Consider the following 20,485-nt stretch of genomic DNA (forward strand, 5'->3'; position numbering starts at 1 on the left):
CTTAAAAAGGTAGGTCAGCGCACATCAGTGTTAGTCCCTTCGATGGCTAACTAAGGTTTTACTTAGGAAGGTGGGTGAGCGCTGGCGCTGGCCAGCCGGCTGTGTGCGCCACCACAATTTCGGATTGCAGGTAATATGTCGGCTGTCGTGAAATGGTTCAGCCGCCGCCCTACGATAAAAAAATGAGCATTTAAAACTAATGTTTGCATTGCCTCCACATGATAACAGGGAGTTCCAGCGTGTCACGTATTCCGGCAAACGCTGGTTGTTCAGAATTATTACCGTTTGAGTGGGGCGTACGCTGGAGCGGCCAGCTAATGGTCGCCATCTGGTGGGTGAAAGCTCCACCAGAACAATAAGCAAAGTGTTCATTATTTAGTTAACTCCAAAAGTGAACACTAACAACTTTTCTTGTCGCTCTTCAAGCGCCAGCCCTGTCCAAAGGAATAAAGGATATTACGAGACAAAGAGAGAGCTAATATTGTATTTAACAAATGTGTTTTGCTTCATTTATAGGGTAAAATTTGGACAGCAACACGGTTGTGCTACCGCAGAGTATTTACACCGGCAGCGAACTAGAAGACACCCGCTGACTGCAGCATTAGTTGCCCTAAAGGAGTGCTCACATTCATCTTTTCGCACAGTCGGTAAAGCACCAAGTCCCGCTTACGTTTGCCGAATTACTCGACACGCTAAAGCTGTCGTATGGCCGAATGCCAAGTAGGCATTAAGGAGACAAAAAGAAAAACATACAAAGAGGACGTCTGAGGCGTTCACGCGTTCGTAAACATCAATGAATAGTTCAACAATCTCGTTTTCTTCTCTAAGCGAAGGAGAATCAAAAGGTGTGGAATTTTTCTGCCGATTTACGTCTGCGTCTTTTAAGCCTTTTCAATTGTACTCAGTCTTCGGCCGGTTGGCACATATTTAAAACGTGAAATGACGAAAAATTGAGAAGGACATTATTGCGCACCTAACTTATTGCGATAAGCACATGGGCTTGTAGTGTGTGTGCACTCATACATTTGAATGGAGGGGCATATAACGAGAGTCGCGTTTCTCTATGCCCTCATATATTTCGCACCATCCATTAAATAAAACAACGCATTGACGAGTCCGTTTCTGCTCGTCAATGAGGGTTTCTGTCATTTCAAGGCGCGAGCCGCGTCGAACGAAGAGCGCATGCTGCCTAAAATCCCGTAGCCAATTCAAGCCAGCGTCACGTTGAGCCACCTGCTGCTGGCTACGCGTTTATGCTCCACTGTCAAAAGATAATTTTAAACATACCGCCAAGATAACGCGGAAGCTATACTACTGAGCTTAGATGAAGTTCAGCAAATGTCTGCAGCAGCATTCCAATAGAATAAATGGTTCAAGACCGGTCAGAAATGGCTACCAACTTATTACGAAGACGGCAGGCTGGGAACCACCAAGCCGATCCACAATGTAGTTTCCGCACTGTTTTGACACCTCAAGTCTGTTGAAAAGCTACCATAAACCGCTATTTTGTTAAAAACGAGGAACATGGCGACCTGGCTTGGTGCCGTACTGGTTCTGACGTCGAACTGCTAAGCCTGAGGGCACGGAACAAAAAGGTAATCTGGCGTACCTCGTTATGGCTTGCCTCAAAATCATATTGTGGGTTCGGCACGTAACACCCCAGCACATAAGAAACACCGCGAGAGTGGTAGTCTTGAATTATCCGGTTAAATATGCTGAAAAGCATGTATGATTCTCTTCATTGCAAGTTCTAATTGATCGCGTGTTTCAGATGTACACTTTTTGGTAGCGCTAGCATGTCTTTAGTTCCTAATGTAGTCGTAGCAGGGGGCTCCGAAACAATTTCGTTCGCCTGACGTTCTTTTGTACGCACGCAAAGTATCCTTACAAGTACTTCTGTTTTGCACGCCTGCAGCAATACGGTTCCCGGAGTACGGAATAGAACGTGCCACCCTATACTCAGCATTGTTAAATAGTGACATACGCATACGACTTCTCGGAGAGCCCTGAAGTCAATTCTTCTTTATTTCAAGGCATGAACAGCTTATAAATCTGTTGATGGGGGAATCTAACGCAGTTTTAAGCGAAGGCCTTCACATAAACTAAATTTACCCAATTTACAAGTATTTGTAGCTGGTCGAAATATAAGCAAAACAGGATTTTATTGATAGTGAAGTTCCATTTGCCAGTGCTAGGAGAACAGAGTGCTAAACTTTCAGCTGGGCATCTGGCTACAGAAATGTAAAAGTGGAAAAATTTTTAAAATTTAAAACTAGTTCTGTGTACCGGTGGATAACTAACATTGGCTGAAAGTGGCATTCTAGAGTGCAAAGATAGAATATTGATACCCCAGTGAAGAAAACCCGAATGATCTCTCCTTGATACATGCAGACTATTCCTGGGACAATATTATAGGATAAGTAATCTTAAGTCTGCGATAAAAGGCCATATGAGCGATACACACTTATTTATTTTACATGCTTTCAAAGTAGGCGCTACTGGAAAGGATGGTACACACACAGAAACAGAAATGCAGAACAATGAATAAAAGATTTATTAGATGGCATTGAGAACAGCGGTCTTGAACCTCGATTCGTCTGTAATAGTGGCGACCGATGCGGGAAGGTGGTTCCAGTCATTGCACATACGAGGAAAAAACGAGTAATAGTACGCATTCGTACGACAACATGGTACGAAAGTTTTATGAAGGTGATTGCTGCAGGATGAAAAGTGAGAAGGAGGTGTTAAAAGTTTGTTTTTTTACTGTGTTGTGGTAAATTTTGTGGAAAAGGCAGAGGCGACTGTATGCGCGACGTACTGAAAAATCCGGTACGCTTAGGGCTCGCTTCATGAATGTTACGCTAGCATGACGAGAGTGATTAGATAAAATAAAGCGGGACGCGCCATTTTGGATGGCTTAGAGAGAGAGGGTTGGGGATGCTTGAGGTGGATGCCCGATAGCCGAGGGATATTCTAATTTTGAGCGAAGAAATGCTTTGTTGAGCGTCAGGTTGAAAGATGCAGGAACTGCGTATTTTCTGCGCAGATAGCTTACGTGCGACTTGCGTCAGAGGATATATTCAGCATGCTGGTGCCATGATAGACGGTGAGTGATATAAAGGCCGAGATACTAGGTGAAATTAACTTGCCAGAGAGGGGCGCTATTCAGAAAATATGTGCCTTTGTCAGTATTTTTAGAGCGGCGTGAAATGTGCATATATTTTCATTTATTCACGTTTAATTGCATGCTATGGGTACATTATTAAGGTCTTGAAGTTTAGTTGAATCGACGGGGTCACTAATCTTATATTACGCAGGCATCGGCGAATAAGGTATTTGCCTACGATTTCACGCAGTAAGGGAGGTCGTTAACATAAAGATAAAAGACCCGAACACGGATCCCTGCGGGACTCCTGATATAATTGATGAAAAAGCAGAGGGAGCATTACTAGTTGTCACGTGCTAGGTTAGATTAGAAAGAAGGTCCATAATTCAAGCAAATACTATAAGATCAATGTTAAACTGATCGAGTTCGAGGTTTAGCAGATCGTGCGTTACGGTATCATAGGCATTAGCATAGTCCAAAAGATACAGTCAACGTGAAATTTATTGGCAATTGCAGCAAAAACATCATTAGTAAAGAAAGCCAGTTGGGTTTAGCCCGAGAACATTTTTCTCAAGCCATGCTAACAGGAATGAAAGAATTAATTTGTCTCGGAAAAGGCAACAAGGTGAGAGTGAATGATACGTTCCAAAGGTTTGCATGAGATGCTTGTCAATGAAATAGGGCGGCAGTTCTAGAAAGCCTACGCACTGCCTGACTTTGGGGCTGGAACCACCTTTTCCTTTCTTCCAATCATGCGGGAGCGAAGAACACTGCAACGACTGAGCGGAAATTTTATAAAGAATAACGGATGAAAAAGGCCTCAGTGCATTTTAATATTTTAGAATTATTACTATCACGCCCGCTGGCAGACAAAATCTTTAGGTTATTGATTAGCCGACTAATAGCAAACCAGTTATTTATTATGGGATCCATCACAGGGAAGTTTAAGCTTGGTGCACTCGGTGAATGGGCGATGATATTAGTATTGAGGCAACGAACGCCTCATTCAAAACACTGCAACATTGATTAGGTGGAATACAGATGCCCTCAAGGTAAGTTCAATGTATAATATATGTTTCAGTGCCATCGACAACACCCCAAAACATGCGCGTGCTGGTTTTTAGAAACGAAGGCAAGGTAACATTTGAGAAGGTATTTTTAGCTTTTCTAGTCGTCTGGGTGCACTTGGTCTCCACGTGACGGTACGTTGACCAATGAGCAGGCAGGTTCGTTTGCTTGACCTTACAGAATAACCGTTTCTTTGGGTTGCGTAGGCGTTTAAGAGAGTTGTTGAACCATAGCGATCGTATGTTTGAGGGTATCTTTCTTTGAGGTACATAGCTGACAACTAAATATAATATTTCATTTTTGAAAAGTTGGCAATTAACCTCCACTGAGCGGTTGGCTAAACCGGCGATGTAGGCTTTTGTGCACGATTGCATTTCTGTTATGATGGAAGCCGTAACGGCATGCTTGTAATCACGAACTACCTAAAGCTCTTTTTAGGAGAAACATGCGCACGCAAAGTGATATGAATAAGCAAGTGATCACTTAAACCCGGGAGGTAAGTAAGTTCGGAAACTAAGTCAGGTGTAGTAAGTAGCAAAAATGAGGTCAAGGATAAAAGTACAAAGTGCAGTAGTACGAGTGGGTTCATCAACAAGTTGTGCAAAGTTGAAATTGGAACAAACATAAAAAATGCGCGCATTCTGAAGAATTTTTTTTTAATAGTGGCAGAACCATTGTGGCATGAGATGTTTGAAAAGTTGAAATCTCCAGCAGAAAAATAAAGCAATGTGGGGTATCGCGTCACAATATTATTTGAGATGTCAGGAAGTTCGTCACAGAAAGAACGAGATGCAGTTGGGTTCTGAAACATGCGCAAAAAATACAATTCCTATTGTCAATGGTAATACGCACGCACACAACTCCTAAAGCTGACACGACTGGGACACTTGAGGAAGAAAACGCTTCATTAACAGCGATGAACGCACCCCCGCCCACACGAATATCTCAGTCTAATCGACAAATAGCGTATTTATTTTCACAGTCAAAGATTTCACTGCTTTGCGCTTTTACAGAAAGACACATTTCGGATAAAATAAAAATGTCAGCACAACATGAATCAGTATGAGCTGAGAGTGCCGTTAACCTGTTGAGCACACTGCGTATATTGATAAATAGTAGAGACGCATCATTTGCGTGGCGGGAAGAGGGCTACGCTAATGAAATGCCAGTAGTGCTTGAAGCTGCGTTGCGATTACCAGGTAGGCGTGCCTCACGAGGAGGAGTAACCTTCGCAAACGGTATCAGTAGGAAGTAAAAGATCCTTGAATAACATGAATGCAGTTTTTCTGGTTCCAAATGCTGGCCGACAGCACTTGCTGCACTTGATTGATTATATGCCAGTGGTAACCACATGCGGTTCCGAATGACCGCGCTAATAGTCGCCTTCTCCGTCCGGGCAAAGGTCCCTGCTGTGAGCAGGAGCGATGACTCCGCAAACGTCGACGAACTGATCGATGCAGTGTTGGGGCACGTTGTCTTTAAATTGCAGTCGTGTCCACAGCGTGCACACTGGAATGTATGATTATAATTACTTATGCCACCTGCAACAATACGTGATCTGTTTTCTCTCGTGTATGTAGCAGCGGCAATACAACGATGAAGTCACTGTGCCAGTACTATTTAGCGCAAGCTATGCTCATATAAACACAGTCGTTACCGCTTTTATAGCACAAATGAACAAGACGTCATCGGCCTGACTCTCTAAATGGTGAGTAAGTATAAGCTTCGAATGTGCCTTATTTAATGACTTACCTACATTGTTTTTTTTTTTGTTCAGTCGAGACAGAATTCACAAAACAGCAGTACTCTGATTCATGCGGCGTCGGAACCATCCGTTTTGTTGCGTGGTTTGAAATCATATGGTTCTATTTTTTCATCTTCCAGAGACTTTGTTAAGGTCCTAGCTAACGTTTGGTAAATGTGCATCACCATTTTTTACGGAAAGCAAAAAAGTCCAGTACAGCACCGCACCACCCAATGATACAAAACGGGGATATAAATGAACGAAGATATGGTAGATAAAACACAATGGTAGCTGCTATGTTTCCGCGACGTTCAGCTGCATATGTATGGCCCATCTTGTCTGGTTTTTCAATTCTCAGAAACGTTTTCAGGAAGCATGTCGAATATACAAATGATGAGAAGGGCCCGGGACCATCAAAGGGAAACTTAAGTGGCTGCAGAATTGGGTAAAAGCATTAGCAGGCGCAACCACACCATTGGCCTGCCAGTGTTCGTTGTGCGCGCCTACCGGTGCGAGCTTCACCGCAGCGGATACGTGCTTAAGGCAACGTTTTCCAACTACATCCGTGTTTTAAATGCATCAACAAAACTTGGATACTGCATAGAGAACGTTAACTGATGTGCTGACTTCACACGTGCTCACTAGTAGCGCAGCTCCTGCATCTGGGCTAGTGGTGTCGTTTCGGTGTTCCCTTAGGAAAGACTCGTGGCCCTCACCAGGCGTTGTGCTTACACGAACAAAACAACACTCATAAAAGATTTTAGGCAGGAATGTTCAGGGGTAGAGACGCTTCTTCAAACTCTTCGACCTTTTCAGCAAGCGAAAATAGTTAGCTCATTATTGACGACCGGGATTTGAAGAAGGCCGACTTGTATGCCTGCGTTTGTGCTCCTGTAGAAGTTTTTATGCGGTTTTTAACTTTGGGGACCATTGTTACAGCAAATGTTACTCGTGATAGCGATTAGTTAAATGAGCGACAGTTAAAGTTATTTTTTACCTCCCAATTAAGAACAATAGCAACAAATATATGATAAGGACATAATATTGTACACCCCAAAAATTCCTTTTTCGGATATTATATCAAACGATATCTTTCTTGAAGTTCTGCAAGTGAAGAAGTTTGCCACAAATGCAGGCTTTCTTGAAACAAACGTAAGGTTCGCTTGAAAGTCATGTCATTCACAAACCACTTTGAGCCTTACGTAAGGAGGCGCCACCAGATGCCTGCTAGCACAGTTTGAACCTGCGAAATTCGTGAAGTCAGACCCTCTCGGAAGCTAAAGTATCTGGAGTAGTGCTAGCCAGTAAAACCTCGCACAGGGACGTTTTAACTACGATGAATGTAATCAGGCCTGTGTGGTTACCAGGACAAAGTAACTTCCTTCGATTTTGTCCACTTATCTACCCCACGCAAAAAGCTTTCCATCCTTAACAATGCAGATTTGATAAATCTTTCTTTCCCACTAGCTGTCTATACCAGTCGGTTGCCGTTTACTTCATTCCGTTTCATTTCTTTTCATAATATCAGCCATCCCTGCTGATAATATGTGGCCGGAGCCAACCACAACAATGTTTTTTTTCTACAAGATCAGAATGACAGGAGCTCAAATCTAAATATTCCTGCCGCTAGCACGCTGTTGACATTTGAGGCATTCTCCTACTGAAAGTTAGGCTCACGTTAACGTTAGCCCAAGTAGCACACAACGTCCATTCGGCTGTTGCGTGCTCACGTTTGTGCATCTCAAATTTCACAACACATATGCCCACGCTCACCAATTTGGAAAAGAAAAAAGAACACAAATCAAATGTTTAATCTTGATAGATGCATAGCGAATGTTTTAAATGGCTTGGCAGCGTGCACATTAATCTCAGTGAGCACGGAGACAGGTAAATTGTACAAAACGCTTAGTTGGCGTAGTCTGTTCTAATACCAACTTACAATTTTGTTCTCCTTGCAAATCCAAATTTGCCACGACGCAGCTATCGTAGTCTGCGTAGTAGACCATGCCATATCTCGGTTCGGGATCTGGAAGAAAATGGCACATCAATTTCGTCTGCGTTCGAGACACAGGTCTCACTCGGTTCCTTGAGCCAATAGAATCAGGACTGGTTAGTGGCTGTGCCAATTACAGGTGTAATGGAGGAAAAACTTGTCCACTAATGGGCTGCGAGTCATGATATTCATTTGAAAGCCTGGAGGTGCAGAGCTGTACATCTCTATAGCGTGTTCTAGGTATAGCGTGAAACTTTACATTTCTGTCCTGTGCTCGGTGAGGCTGCATTAAGGCGAACTTAGGATTCTGAGCCGCTTGCTCAAAAGTTATCGAGGACAATTTAGCAACACATTTGCTTGATCAACGGTGGATAAAGTGGTAAACCTTTCAAGTCATCTTCATATGAACATGTTATTTTCTTGCAGTATGTGTATCAACAAGGCTGAATTCCTCTCATTTACTCTAGCGGAAACACGGGGAAGGCAGGAGATGGAAATTCAAGACGATGAACAAATTTTATTGCTGCTGTGCTAGGATTTACTCTATATTTTTTTTTCGGACCTTCAACTAGCCTTCGGCTACAGGTCCGCCAAGTGGTTGTTACTTGTGTATAATAATCTGGAAAAAATAAACATCCTTCTTCGTGCAAAAAAGAAAACGAGGACAAGGTAAAAGCGGGCGCCCACGTTTTGACAAGTGGAGTAGTCTTTTTCAAGGTGACATAGGCTTTCCTCGGCACAGCATATATAAGTAGGGGTCTCCTAAATGAGAGAGGGGCTAAGGCGGGTGGGCAAGGCAATGACTGAGGGTGTATTAGTGGCGAGGGTGTAGAATGGAAAAGAAAAATGTGCTATTCAGGGTTGGTGGAGGAATGTGAGGCAGCGCCGTGTGTCAGCTGGTCGACGCACCACTGTAGGTTCCTTTTTCTCAGGGAAGGGCCCTTGGTGCAGGGGGGAAGGCGGGATTACCTGCTCCGCTCGAGGTTCATGAATGATCGTTTCTCTGCAAAAGGTAATAAAAAAAGCGGCAGAAACTGGTGCTCGTTAAAAAAAGCGAATAAAGCGGAATAAATTTATAAATAAGAGAAACAAAAGAAAGGAAGGAAAAAAAATAAAAATAAGCGATTAAAACCCAATAAAAAAAAGCTAAGTGCCGTTGCCTATAGCTTGAATTTTGGCATAGCGATTAGATTCTAAAGCTCCCTTGGAGATGTTTGTGCCTATTGGTCGCAACGTCTTGAACTTATGTATTAAGTATGATTACGTTATTTTCTGTCTCATGCAGAACGGAAATTTGACTGTAGGAGGTATAGTTTAAGTTCATGACTTGGTTAGTTCAAATGCTTGGCGATGGCTTTGGGAAGCTCTAGCTATGTCCGCGGGATGTCTGTTTAAGCTGACGTTCATTGATCGTCTTATTTCACCGATATATTGTTTCTTGCAGAAGTAACATTCAAGCATGTAAATCACATCGACACTAGTGCAAATAAAGGCTTGGATGTTCCTTCTCTGAGAAAAACTATATCGGTGAAGCGGGACAATGAAGTGTACGTCAGGTTAAAAGGAGATCGCACAGACACGGCTAACATTCTTCCCAAAGCAATCGCCGAACATTTCAACCGAGAATGACATAACAGATGTACCTAAACTCTCCATCGTGCGGTGAAATTTCCGTTCTGCGCAAGGCAGAAAATACAGAGAATTATACCTCATCCGCAAGTTCAAGAAATTGCAACCAATAGGCATGAACGTTTCAAAGGGAGCTTTAGAGTCTATTCGTTCCGTTAAACTTCAAGCTATGGGAAGAATACTGAGTTATTTTCATTGGGTTGCTTAATGTTTTGTTCTATCTTTTTCGTTTCTTTCCTCCCTTTCTTTTGTTCTTTTATTTGTATATTTATTCCGTTTTATTTTTTTCCACGAGCACCAATTTGTACCGTTCTTTTATTCTCTCTTGCAGTGTGCAGTTCACTGACTTCCAGCAAAGCGGATAATCGACTCCCACCACGCCCTATCGTCCAGGCCCCTTCCACAAGAAGAAGGAACCTACAGTGACACGTCAACCAGCCGACACACGGCGCTACCTCACATACCTCCCCCGAGGTTGAATAGCGCACTTTTCTTTTCAATTCTACACCTCGCCCCTAGCACACCCTCGGTCGTTGCTATTTAATATACAATACGTCATGGTGTAAGTTTTGCAACGTGTTGAGAAAAAAACTTGCTATTTCGGAAAAACATAAGTAAGTCCTTAACCAGGTAGCATAGTACATGCGCGGGACCTGTATTGCAGTTTTGCCTTCGGTACTGTGTTTCTCTGTTGCAGCACGAAACAAGATGTATTGTTCGAATCTCCCATTTTCACTGCAACAATCAAGTTATATATGTCCTTTTGTGCTTGAAACATTTGTTTATTGTTTTCTGGAGCTGACTGCAGCACTGTTTTCTGCATCTATTTGATGGTAACGCAACTGCACCTTAACGAAACGTGATATAGGATCACTTTGACAAAACACTCACACTTGAATGTTAACGCGTGTCTTCAGTGGTTCATAAACTAGATACTCCGGACAACAGTATAGGACATTCACAGAAGTTGGTGATCTGAGAACATTATTCGGTGCTATTGGGCCTAGGTTCGAACAATGAGAAAAGCAGCAGTAAGAGAAACAAAATGCGCCAAAACATCGAATTCTATAAATGAGCGGGCTGTGGAATTTTGGGCGATTCCAAATTTATCGATGATCATGCGCTGATTGGTGATAATAAAAGTGCATAAAGAATAGAGGGTCAAAATATTTTCACCGACATTGCCCTAAATACATGTGATCTAAGGACGTGATATCAATAGTAACTTGATGAATGTAATTGATGATTCTATAGTAAATAAATACATAAATTTATAAGGACGTAATTACCTTCGGTCGAAGTAAGAGTCAGCGTGCCAGGAGAATCACCCGGAGTTATGTCAAACACAAGTTTTTGCCTGTGAAGAATTGTAAAAACAATAAGTTATTTCGGAAAGTCTTCTGTTAATTACACGTATCGTGAAAAAATTATGGGCGCATTTTTAAACTTAGAGTAGTGTTTCCTTACGTGCAAAAATTGAGAATTGCCAAAGCTGCCTATAAATATATAGCGTTATAGGCCTTGTTATCCGCATTGTTTGGACCGAGCCAACGAGGCGACTGGTTCTGGTGATCAGAAACTCATTAAATATGCTTAATCAGGCGTCTAGTCGGCCTTCTGTCGCGCGAAGAGGGCTGATTCAGCCGCTGAACTAATGCCATCAATGTGGCATAATAATGTGCCTCGGTATGCAGGATCTGCAGTGTCGAACGCGGCGTGTAGAAATGTTGGAGCTCCGCGCAGGCTCAGTTTTAAACTATGCTCCGGTAGGTTCGCTTGCACTACACATCAATGTCTAAACTGTGCCAAGAACGGGTCTAGCAAGAGCACAAACGACGTTTGTGTCCTTGGTTACCCCGCTCATTAAGATGTTGCAAATAAGTAGGGGGGAGCGCCACGCTTGCAAGAAGTCACACGAGTGCTAAATGTACTAAACCCAATAGTAAAACTAATGATGGCTACATTACGGCTTCCACAGCTTCCCTTCCTTCCGGATGACCAGGAAGCCATGGTTAACATGCGTTGGATTTTCGACTTTGCCTTATGTACACATTGTTTTCATAGTGCCATACAATTTAAGGTCTGGGTACACAATTACGAAAAACAGTAGGGAGAGAAATTTTCTTATCCTGATACTGTGTATAGAGCTGACCGAACGGAAGCGCCCCTTGGTGCGTTTGTTTTGCAAATGTTTTGCCTGCTTCATGCCAAATGTACACCCTACAAGTTTTACTGCGCTTGTGCTTTGGTGGCTCCAGACGTGTGCTGAATATTTGAGTCTCGAGCCACTGTGGCTATATACAGGGTTACTCCAACTACGTGGTGATTTGCAAGAGAACGCGTTAAGTAGGCATGTGCCTAGGCCCCCTCCCCCGAAATTAAGCGGCATACACCCCCCCCCCCCCCCTTCTCAGCCCTACGGCACCACTCCTCATACACATTGCTAAAGCGCCGACAAATCAATATATTCGGCGGTCAACATTTTGCGGCCTTTTACAGAGAAAGCTGTATATGATTAACTTCCGTAGTTTTTTGGGCGTCCGTGAAGAGAAAAAAATAATTTAGGCCAGTCCTGGTGACAGTGCAGAAAGGGTCCAAGTTCAATGGAACATACGCTTGTGGGCTCGGTAAACTGAAACGCGCTTTTCGGTATCTTCGTAATGGGCCCACGTGTGGGGAGTGCTTAACGCCTGCTTCACCTCCACTGCGGGTGGGCCCAGTATTGCACCATCGTCGGGATCGGTCCACGTATGGGGAGTGCTTAGTGCCTCCACCGCGGCATAGCCTGTCCTGGCATAGCACTACCGTCGGGATCGGCCCACGTATCATCAACAACATCATCGTCATCATCATCATCAGCCTAGCTAAGCCCACTGCAGGGCAAAGACCTCTCCCATACTTCTCCAACTACCCCGTTCATGTGCTATTGTGCCATGTTGCCTTGCAAACTTCTTAATCACATCGGCCCACCTAACTTTCTGCCGCCCCCTGTTACGCTTCCATTATCTTGGAATCCAGTCCGTAACGCTTAATGACCATCGGGTATCTTCCCTCTTCATTACATGTCCGGCCCATGCCCATTTATTTTTCTTGATTTCAACTTAGGTGAGCACAGTTTATCCATTGAGAAAGTTATTTTGTTTGACAAACAAGTTGTTTATTTTTGCATGGACTGTGCGCGACCTACTGTATACATACTACCCAATAGATTCATTGTCGCATTCGTTGCGGATAGAAAATAAAAGGGCGTTGACCATTTTCACATTTAGCTAGGCTACCGTATCATTCAGCTGCGCCTCACTTTGTTACATATCGGTTCAAAATCAACAAACCCTGTCCTTCACAAGATTGTCGAGTATGAACAGTTTGTATAGAACCTGTCACCCTGGATTTCTGCACTGGCTGCGCAAATTTCATTGTTTCTGAAGTTACTGAATTTCGCTGCAATACGCAACTATCCAACGATGTCGCTGATAGAGAAATGAGGCGTCACTTTACGCCGTACATATACGTTTATTTAGTTCTTTTGCACATGGCATTGTTCATGCCACTGCGAAGCCAGGAAGTTTTTGTTCTCTGTCCAAACAGACCACGCTGAAATAAAAACGACCTATAAACCGACAATACCTTTTACACTAATAGCACTACACGCAGATAGTTAAATATAGCAAGAAGAAACTGTTCGTATCTCAATGGAAAACACTATTTCACTGCGTAACTTAAACTAGGTACACCCACCCTGATAAAGGCAAAATATAGACGTAGGTCGCCGAGTGAGTATCTGGATTAATGGCCAGTTGCTTTGATGCCAGGCACTCGAATACGGTGTCGTTGTCCCAGTCTGAGATGGCCACGATGAAGGGAAATTCCTCCATTGCCTGGGATGCACAGAAAACTTATAAATCACAGACCCACATAGTTACCACATGGACATGGAGAGTGGTGGAGCAACTTTACGGGCAATTATACGGGTGGCCACAGCCTGGGTCCTCGTGTATAAATAATGAATGATGCTTTAGTTGTGCACTGCATAGTCTAAAATCCAAGCATTGTTGATCTTCGGGGAATTTAAATCTGTCAGGTACGATTTTGCACACGCAACGCTTTTACGTAAGACTACAAAAGCCTCATTGAACTATACGGGCGACCTCACTGCCTTTCCTGAAATAAATTATCTCTCTCTTGAAAAATGCTATACTTTAATTAAATATACTTGCTGTTGAAGAGAAACAGTACACCAGAACAAGCAAAGCCGTGCTCTCAAATCATCGCTGCTTCGACAGTTGCAGAAAAACAAGCGAAAAGTGTGTAATAAAGATTTGGTTCTGATAACAAAGTTAAAGCAGGCAGTTTTAAATGCTGTTCGAAAAGCGGGCAATCACTACTACTTATTTTTTTTTTATTTTTGGCTGTGCTTGTCGTGCTTTAGACACCATCTTCTTGCCTCGCATAACTGTATTTTTTCTTTCTCTTGTGTTTTTTAGATACATATTTTCCCTTTGAACCTACAGAACGTGCTCGATTTATGTGCATCCCTTGTTTGGGCAGTTTTCTTCTCTTTGCATGCATGTTTTTTATTTGCACTGAACAACACGAATATGCAAGGCAACTTTGTACCCATACAGTTTACATTAATTCCAGCCACGATCGATCCCTGATCAACGGTATACATGGTCATGGAGGTATAACATTGGGGAAATGGTGCACAGCTGCGTGGGATATCGGGTTCAGAATCGTGTGCCTAAGTGAGGTCGGAAGTCGGCTCGAGCACGTGATGGCGACCACCGTGGGTGGGTGCTTGCGGTGTACGTCGCTAGTGCACGGGAACATACGACTGCGGACGTGACGAAGATGTGCGTGACGGAGTGCCAGGAAGGCGATGCTGCGAGCCTGAGGAAGCGTAGTACCCGATGATTGTGCGCCGCAGTTAATCTTATATGTGTGACTCTGGAGGTGGTAGTCGAAGCCACTTGGCAGCAGTGGCGGCAGGAATGAACCACGCTAAACTGGAGCTCTGCTTTTTGCAGCTTCGTCTACTCTGCCGCATCGCTGCCTTCGCTGACACCGTCTGAGCGGTACCTGGGATCCATCTGCGCCGAATCATCACACCAAATCATTGTGCTGCCCCAAACCACCCGTGGCGCTTCAGGTCGACGACCGGCAAGACAAAAGGTGGACAGCGCGGACCATCCCACACTTGGCGGCAGGGGCGGCAGGAATGAACCACGCTAAACTGGGACTCTGCTTTTTGCAGCTTCGTCTACTCTGCCGCATTGCTGCCTTCACTGACACCGTCTGAGCGGTACTTGGGATCCATCTGTGCAGAATCATCACACCAAATGATTGTACTGCCCCAAACCACCCGTGGCGCTTCAGGTCGACGACCGGCAAGATAAAAGGCGGAAAGCGCGGACCATCCCACACTTAGCGGCAGTGGCGGCAGGAAGGAACCACGCTAAACTGGGACTCTGCTTTTTGCAGCTTCGTCTACTCTGCCGCATCGCTGCCTTCACTGACACGGTCTGTGCGGTACCTGGGACCCATCTGCGCAGAATCATCACACCGAATCATTGTGCTGCGCCAAACCACGCTTCAGGTCGACGACCGGAAAGATAAAAGGTGGACAGCGCGGACCATCCCACACTTGGCAGCAGTGGCGGCAGGAAGGAACCACGCTAAACTGGGACTCTGCTTTTTGCAGCTTCGTCTACTCTGCCGCATCGCTGCCTTCACTGACACGGTCTGTGCGGTACCTGGGACCCATCTGCGCAGAATCATCACACCGAATCATTGTGCTGCGCCAAACCACACGTGGCGCTTCAGGTCGACGACCGGAAAGATAAAAGGTGGACAGCGCGGACCATCCCACACTTGGCAGCAGCGGCGGCAGGAAAGAACCACGCTAAACTGGGACTCTGCTTTTTGCAGCTTCGTCTACTCTGCCGCATCGCTGCCTTCACTGACACCGTCTGAGCAGTACCTGGGACCCATGTGCGCAAAATCATCACACGAAATCATTGTGCTGCGCCAAACCACCCGTGGCGCTTCAGGTCGACGACCAGTAAGATAAAAGGTGGACAGCGCGGACCATACCACACTTGGCGGCAGTGGCGGCAGGAAGGAGCCACGCTAAACTGGGACTCTGCTTTTTGCAAGTTGGTGTTTTCTCTCGCGCTGGTTTTTAAACAAGTTATGAATCGTCACTTCCTAAACTTCCGAAATGCTAGCCCGTACCCAAACCTTGCTTTAAACATGTGTTTGCTGCCGCTGCTGCCACCCTAATATTCATGCTTTTTGTGCTCTTTTAAGTACATTGTTCTTGTAACCAAAGTATATTCCTGCTGTGTGTGTGCTTTAGGTATTTTGTTCTCGCAACGAAAGTGTACGATGACCACAGATGTCTGCTTTTCCTGTAAGTATACGTTCGCGTCAGGAGAAAGTTTTGTATTATGCGATAACTGTAACCACCCATACCATCTCGGAACGTGTGTTGCGCTAACAGACAAACAATGCAAAAAGTCAGCAAAACAGAAATGGGTTTGCGCTACGTGCAAAACTAAGAAGCGCAAAGGAGAGAACCTGAATGAAAAGATGGCTAATGAGGAGGCAGCCGACATAAGGCCAATCCTAGTTAGCATAAACGAAAAACTTGATGAATTGATGCGACTAAAAGGGACTGCGCCAAACATAGAAAGATCAGTGCAGCTGGTGTCAGAAAAATATGAAGAAGTTCTAGAGCGACTCCCCACTCAAGAAAAGGACGGGGAAGAAATGCGCGAGAGACTGGAGGCCCTTCAACTAAATGCACAGAGAACAGAAGCAGAAAATGAAAAACTACGAAGTGAAATTAACAACTATGAGGGGCGAGGCAGAAGGCTAAACCTTCACACTAAGAAAAGAAAAGAGTATCGCTTACTCTTTTCGGAGAGTCTGGACTCGCCACGTATACGACACACTCTGTGGGAGACACCCGAACTCTCTTTCGGCAGAGAGTCCCGAGACTATCTGTGCTCGATGCAAGGTGGTTACGTGACTCCACACACAATAGTCATGCACACTCTGTTGTAGTAGTCTCCTAACCCTCTCAGAAGGGTTACACGACTAGTGCTGAGGGAGTCCGTTAATTCATCTACATGAGTCAGACGACTCAAGATAAAGGGTCACAAGACCACTGCTGAAGGATTCGAGTAACTATTCTTGATGGGTCTGATGACTCCAGCAATGTGTGTCAAGTTACCCTTAGTGCGTGGTGCATGACTCTTGCAAATAGAGTAAAATAACTAATCCATGTAAGTCGTTTGACTCTCAGATGGCAGTGTCAAGCCGCGTTTCAAGATGTGTCACCAACTTTTGCTGTATGCACACACGACTACGCTAGTTCTCAAGATGACTACTGTGAAAAGACAACGCATACGAAAGAATCCTGAGTAAACCTGCCAAAAGGACATGGCAGGTTAGCAACAAAAAGTTAATATTTCATCACCTTTTGTTATTGTCTTCTGGAAAATTCAAACGTATCAGTCAGCACAAAATCACCATGAAAGCAAGACAGTTCTTATTACTATTAAACTGGAATCAATAGCCAACCAAGCAGAACAGTCTTAAATAAACATCCAATATGTAGCCTGCAGGTGCATATGCATGACACTGCAATGCCACTCAGAACCATAATGAGACCCAAAAATATTATGTAACTCATGTAGAAGTTCAATTCACCAGTGCACAAATCTCTTATAATATCTCAAAAGATTTATAAGTAAAACCTACTTCACTGTTCTCCGAGACGTGTTTTTATTTAGAACTTACGATTTAACATCCTACAAAGGAGACCCAGACAATGAAGTGCAATACAAACAATATTCCAACTTAGATTATATAATCTATGCCTTATACTATGTTTGCTGAAAACGACTGGCTGGCAATTGATAATCCAATCTAACAGTAACGGCAGCTGTCTTACCTTATGGCACTCTTGTTGGCACTTTTCCCACACAACTTGTGCGTGTTAGCTTCAGTTGAAAATTGATCTGAAGAATACCGCATTAAAAAGTTGTGCATCAACTTTATTCTGTCATACAACATGCAACAGTGTATAAAAACTTCATAACTGACAATATTACATAAATAGATACAGCAACATTTATACTAATCGTTTATGTTGACAAACATACTTTTCTAAGACGAAGTATAATAGCTGACACAGACAACTTCACAGATTGCAATAACCACTAATACAAAACTTGCCATAATGCAAACACGCTGACAAAATATGTAGCACAGGTATTTGTTACGGCAAAGATAGCACATGAATGATGAGGACAAGGGAAGAAGCAGAACACATGAACAAACTATACCCAGCTGCATGTACGCAGCTGTAGCAATACACATTGTGCACCAAAATCCAAAAGAAACAAAGAGGTATATGTGAGAAAGGCTTCTTTTACTCATCAAAAGTCATCCTGTAAGAGCAGAATATGCACTGGCTGTAATCTACCCTAAGCACATACATAAATAAGTTACATTAGGTGCCACATTTACAAATCACTGATACTTGTGATTCTTGTGATTGTCCTTATTCCGATCTTTTACTTGGAAAACATGACTGATTTACGTAAAGCCTCCCTACGGCTTGGCACATATACAGAAAGAAGTGTTTTATAAACACTGGGGGTCATGGAAGGATGGCTGACACAAACCTCTTTTAATACTTTTGTTTTTGTCTTTATCATTATCTACCACAGTAGCCTTTTGTAGAATGAAACACATCCAGATATTGCACTCTGGGCAACCGAAGTGTGAATACCTGTTCTTGATTTCTACCTTTCTCTGGTGTCCCGCTAAGGTAAGATTGGCGCAAAAAATTTTCTTCCCAATGTATGCGTTCTCACAAAACAAAACAGGAGCAGATGATAAGCCACATTAATAGTGCGTGAAATAAAACATCTGTGCTTAACTTACCACTGCCATTCCAATCTGGCGTGAATTTCTGCATTTTTGTGTACTCTAGCACAGGTGCTACGCAGTTCACTTGGTGTCCAAAGCAACTCTCACACTATAGCAGGGTGTCAAATTTCTTTTTTCAAATTCTAAGCGAAAATCTGGATATGGGGGACAATTGCAAACTTATAGTTTTGCTTTGTATCTTCATTATGTTGTTGACCTTTAACTTTAACCACTTCACTACTTCTCTGCAGGTGCAGACAGGAGGCCTTTGCACAAATGCTAGGTTACGAAAACACCAGAGCAGGGTAGAAAGCAAGAACAGATATTTATAATTTGGTTTCCCACTGTGCATTACATGGATATGCTTCACTGAATGATACAACTACTTGGTATATAAACATATGAAAGATAAGAGAATTAAGCTCGAAGCTTACCAAAATAGTAACTGGGAATTTTATGTGTAAATGAACTTTTGTGCTTCCCAGTGATGAAGAAACAGTTTTGACAATATGTGCCAAGGCAACCAAGTCACTCATGCTCAGAAAGGAAACAAAATAAAAACAAGCAAGATTACAAGAAGTTCGAACTTGCAACCTAAAGTGAGACACCTCACCTCCCCTCACTGATTTATGTATTTACTGAGCATAAATTACATCTGGCGCATAATCTGCTTGTACAAGATGACGAACAATGAGTTACTGTTGCTTTCTCTCTGGGGCATTTGGCTCTTCTGAACACATGCACATTGTATGGCACAGCTGCGTGGATGTAGCTGGGCACAGCTGTTAGTCAGCATCAATCTGTTTTTATGGTCTTGTACTATTATCGTTGTAAGTTATAATTAGCAAATATCCTAACTATTGTGTAGATCAGCTGCATTTTCAACAAAACATACTGACAGATTTCCCTGTTTATCGCTAACAAAGAGATGGGTACATCATTTCAGATTTCAAGAAACCGCTGTGGAACAGAACAAATACTGAAAACACAAAATCTACAATGACCAGTACCTTTTTTATTAAGTACCATGTACTAGCTCTTTCTGCAATGAATACCATAATTACCAAAAATTGTAGTCTGAAAAAATAATTGGAGAATATTTACTAGCGACAGAGATTAGAACTGCATAATAATTGGAAATGTATTGTTAAACAAGATCACATTATTTGAAATTTCATTAAGTTCAGCAAAATGCTGACATCCCATTATTGAAGCTAGTCAGTGCTGAAGGTATTGTTAGTTTATAGGAGTCCTCAGACTGGCAGCTCTGAAATATTTGTCACCATACTTGGTGGAACATGCTTTGCTCTTTCAGATATTATTTTGCCAGACAATTCTGTGTGGAAGAAAAATCTATTTGATCATTACTTTTTGGGTATGAGTATCTCAGAACTGGTGCTAGTCTGAGTTCTTACAAAGTAGACGTTATTGAGTATTGTAATTCTAATGCCTGCCACTGCTATCAATTTCAGTTACTGAAAATTGTCGCACTGTCATGAAGCAGTTATGTTCAATAATTAGCAGCAGTCACCGCTGAAATACTCAGAAGAAAACACAAAATAAATAAATGGAGTCAATATGTAAATGTCGAACAAAGTTGTAATCAAGTCTACATTTCACAGAACTGTCTTTTTTTCTGTTAGTGTGTCAATACCAATTGCACATTCACAAACATTTTAGTATTGCACTTCTGGCAAATGCAGGAAAATTCAGTCCTTAACAGAAGCCCTTGGGAAGACAGCCCAGGGTCGCTTCAACAAGAGGACTTGCCTTAAACATTGCGTCGCTATGTTGTAGGTCACAGTAGCAAGGGGAAGGTATTGCTGATTGAATATTACTCGAAATTTTTTTTATTATTTCTACTAGAGATTTGAAAAGAGAGCCAAATGTAGTGTTCTTCATGCAGATTTCATATATTCCATTAGTTGTTGTTTAGCTGCTTCTTGAGTTGTCCTACACAATGGCAAAATACATAGTCATATTTGTGGGTACTTTCTTTTGT

The 20,485-nt window shown here is 43.0% G+C and overlaps 1 protein-coding gene across 1 annotated transcript in view; it reads right to left on the reverse strand.

Annotated features, from left to right (window-relative positions):
• Window positions 1-2,531: 2,531 nt before the first annotated feature.
• Window positions 2,532-20,485, reverse strand: part of LOC129382442 (uncharacterized) — a 32,921-nt gene continuing 14,967 nt past the window's right edge. The window contains exons 2-5 of the mRNA XM_055066374.1: window positions 13,279-13,418; window positions 10,830-10,897; window positions 7,858-7,944; window positions 2,532-5,683 (exon numbers count right to left, since the gene is read on the reverse strand). Coding sequence (XP_054922349.1) covers window positions 5,547-5,683; window positions 7,858-7,944; window positions 10,830-10,897; window positions 13,279-13,418 — 432 coding nt within the window. The 3' untranslated portion in view covers window positions 2,532-5,546. The remainder of the gene's footprint in view (window positions 5,684-7,857; window positions 7,945-10,829; window positions 10,898-13,278; window positions 13,419-20,485) is intronic.

Source organism: Dermacentor andersoni, chromosome 6, assembly GCF_023375885.2.
Source record: "Dermacentor andersoni chromosome 6, qqDerAnde1_hic_scaffold, whole genome shotgun sequence".
NCBI classification, from domain to species: domain Eukaryota; kingdom Metazoa; phylum Arthropoda; class Arachnida; order Ixodida; family Ixodidae; genus Dermacentor; species Dermacentor andersoni.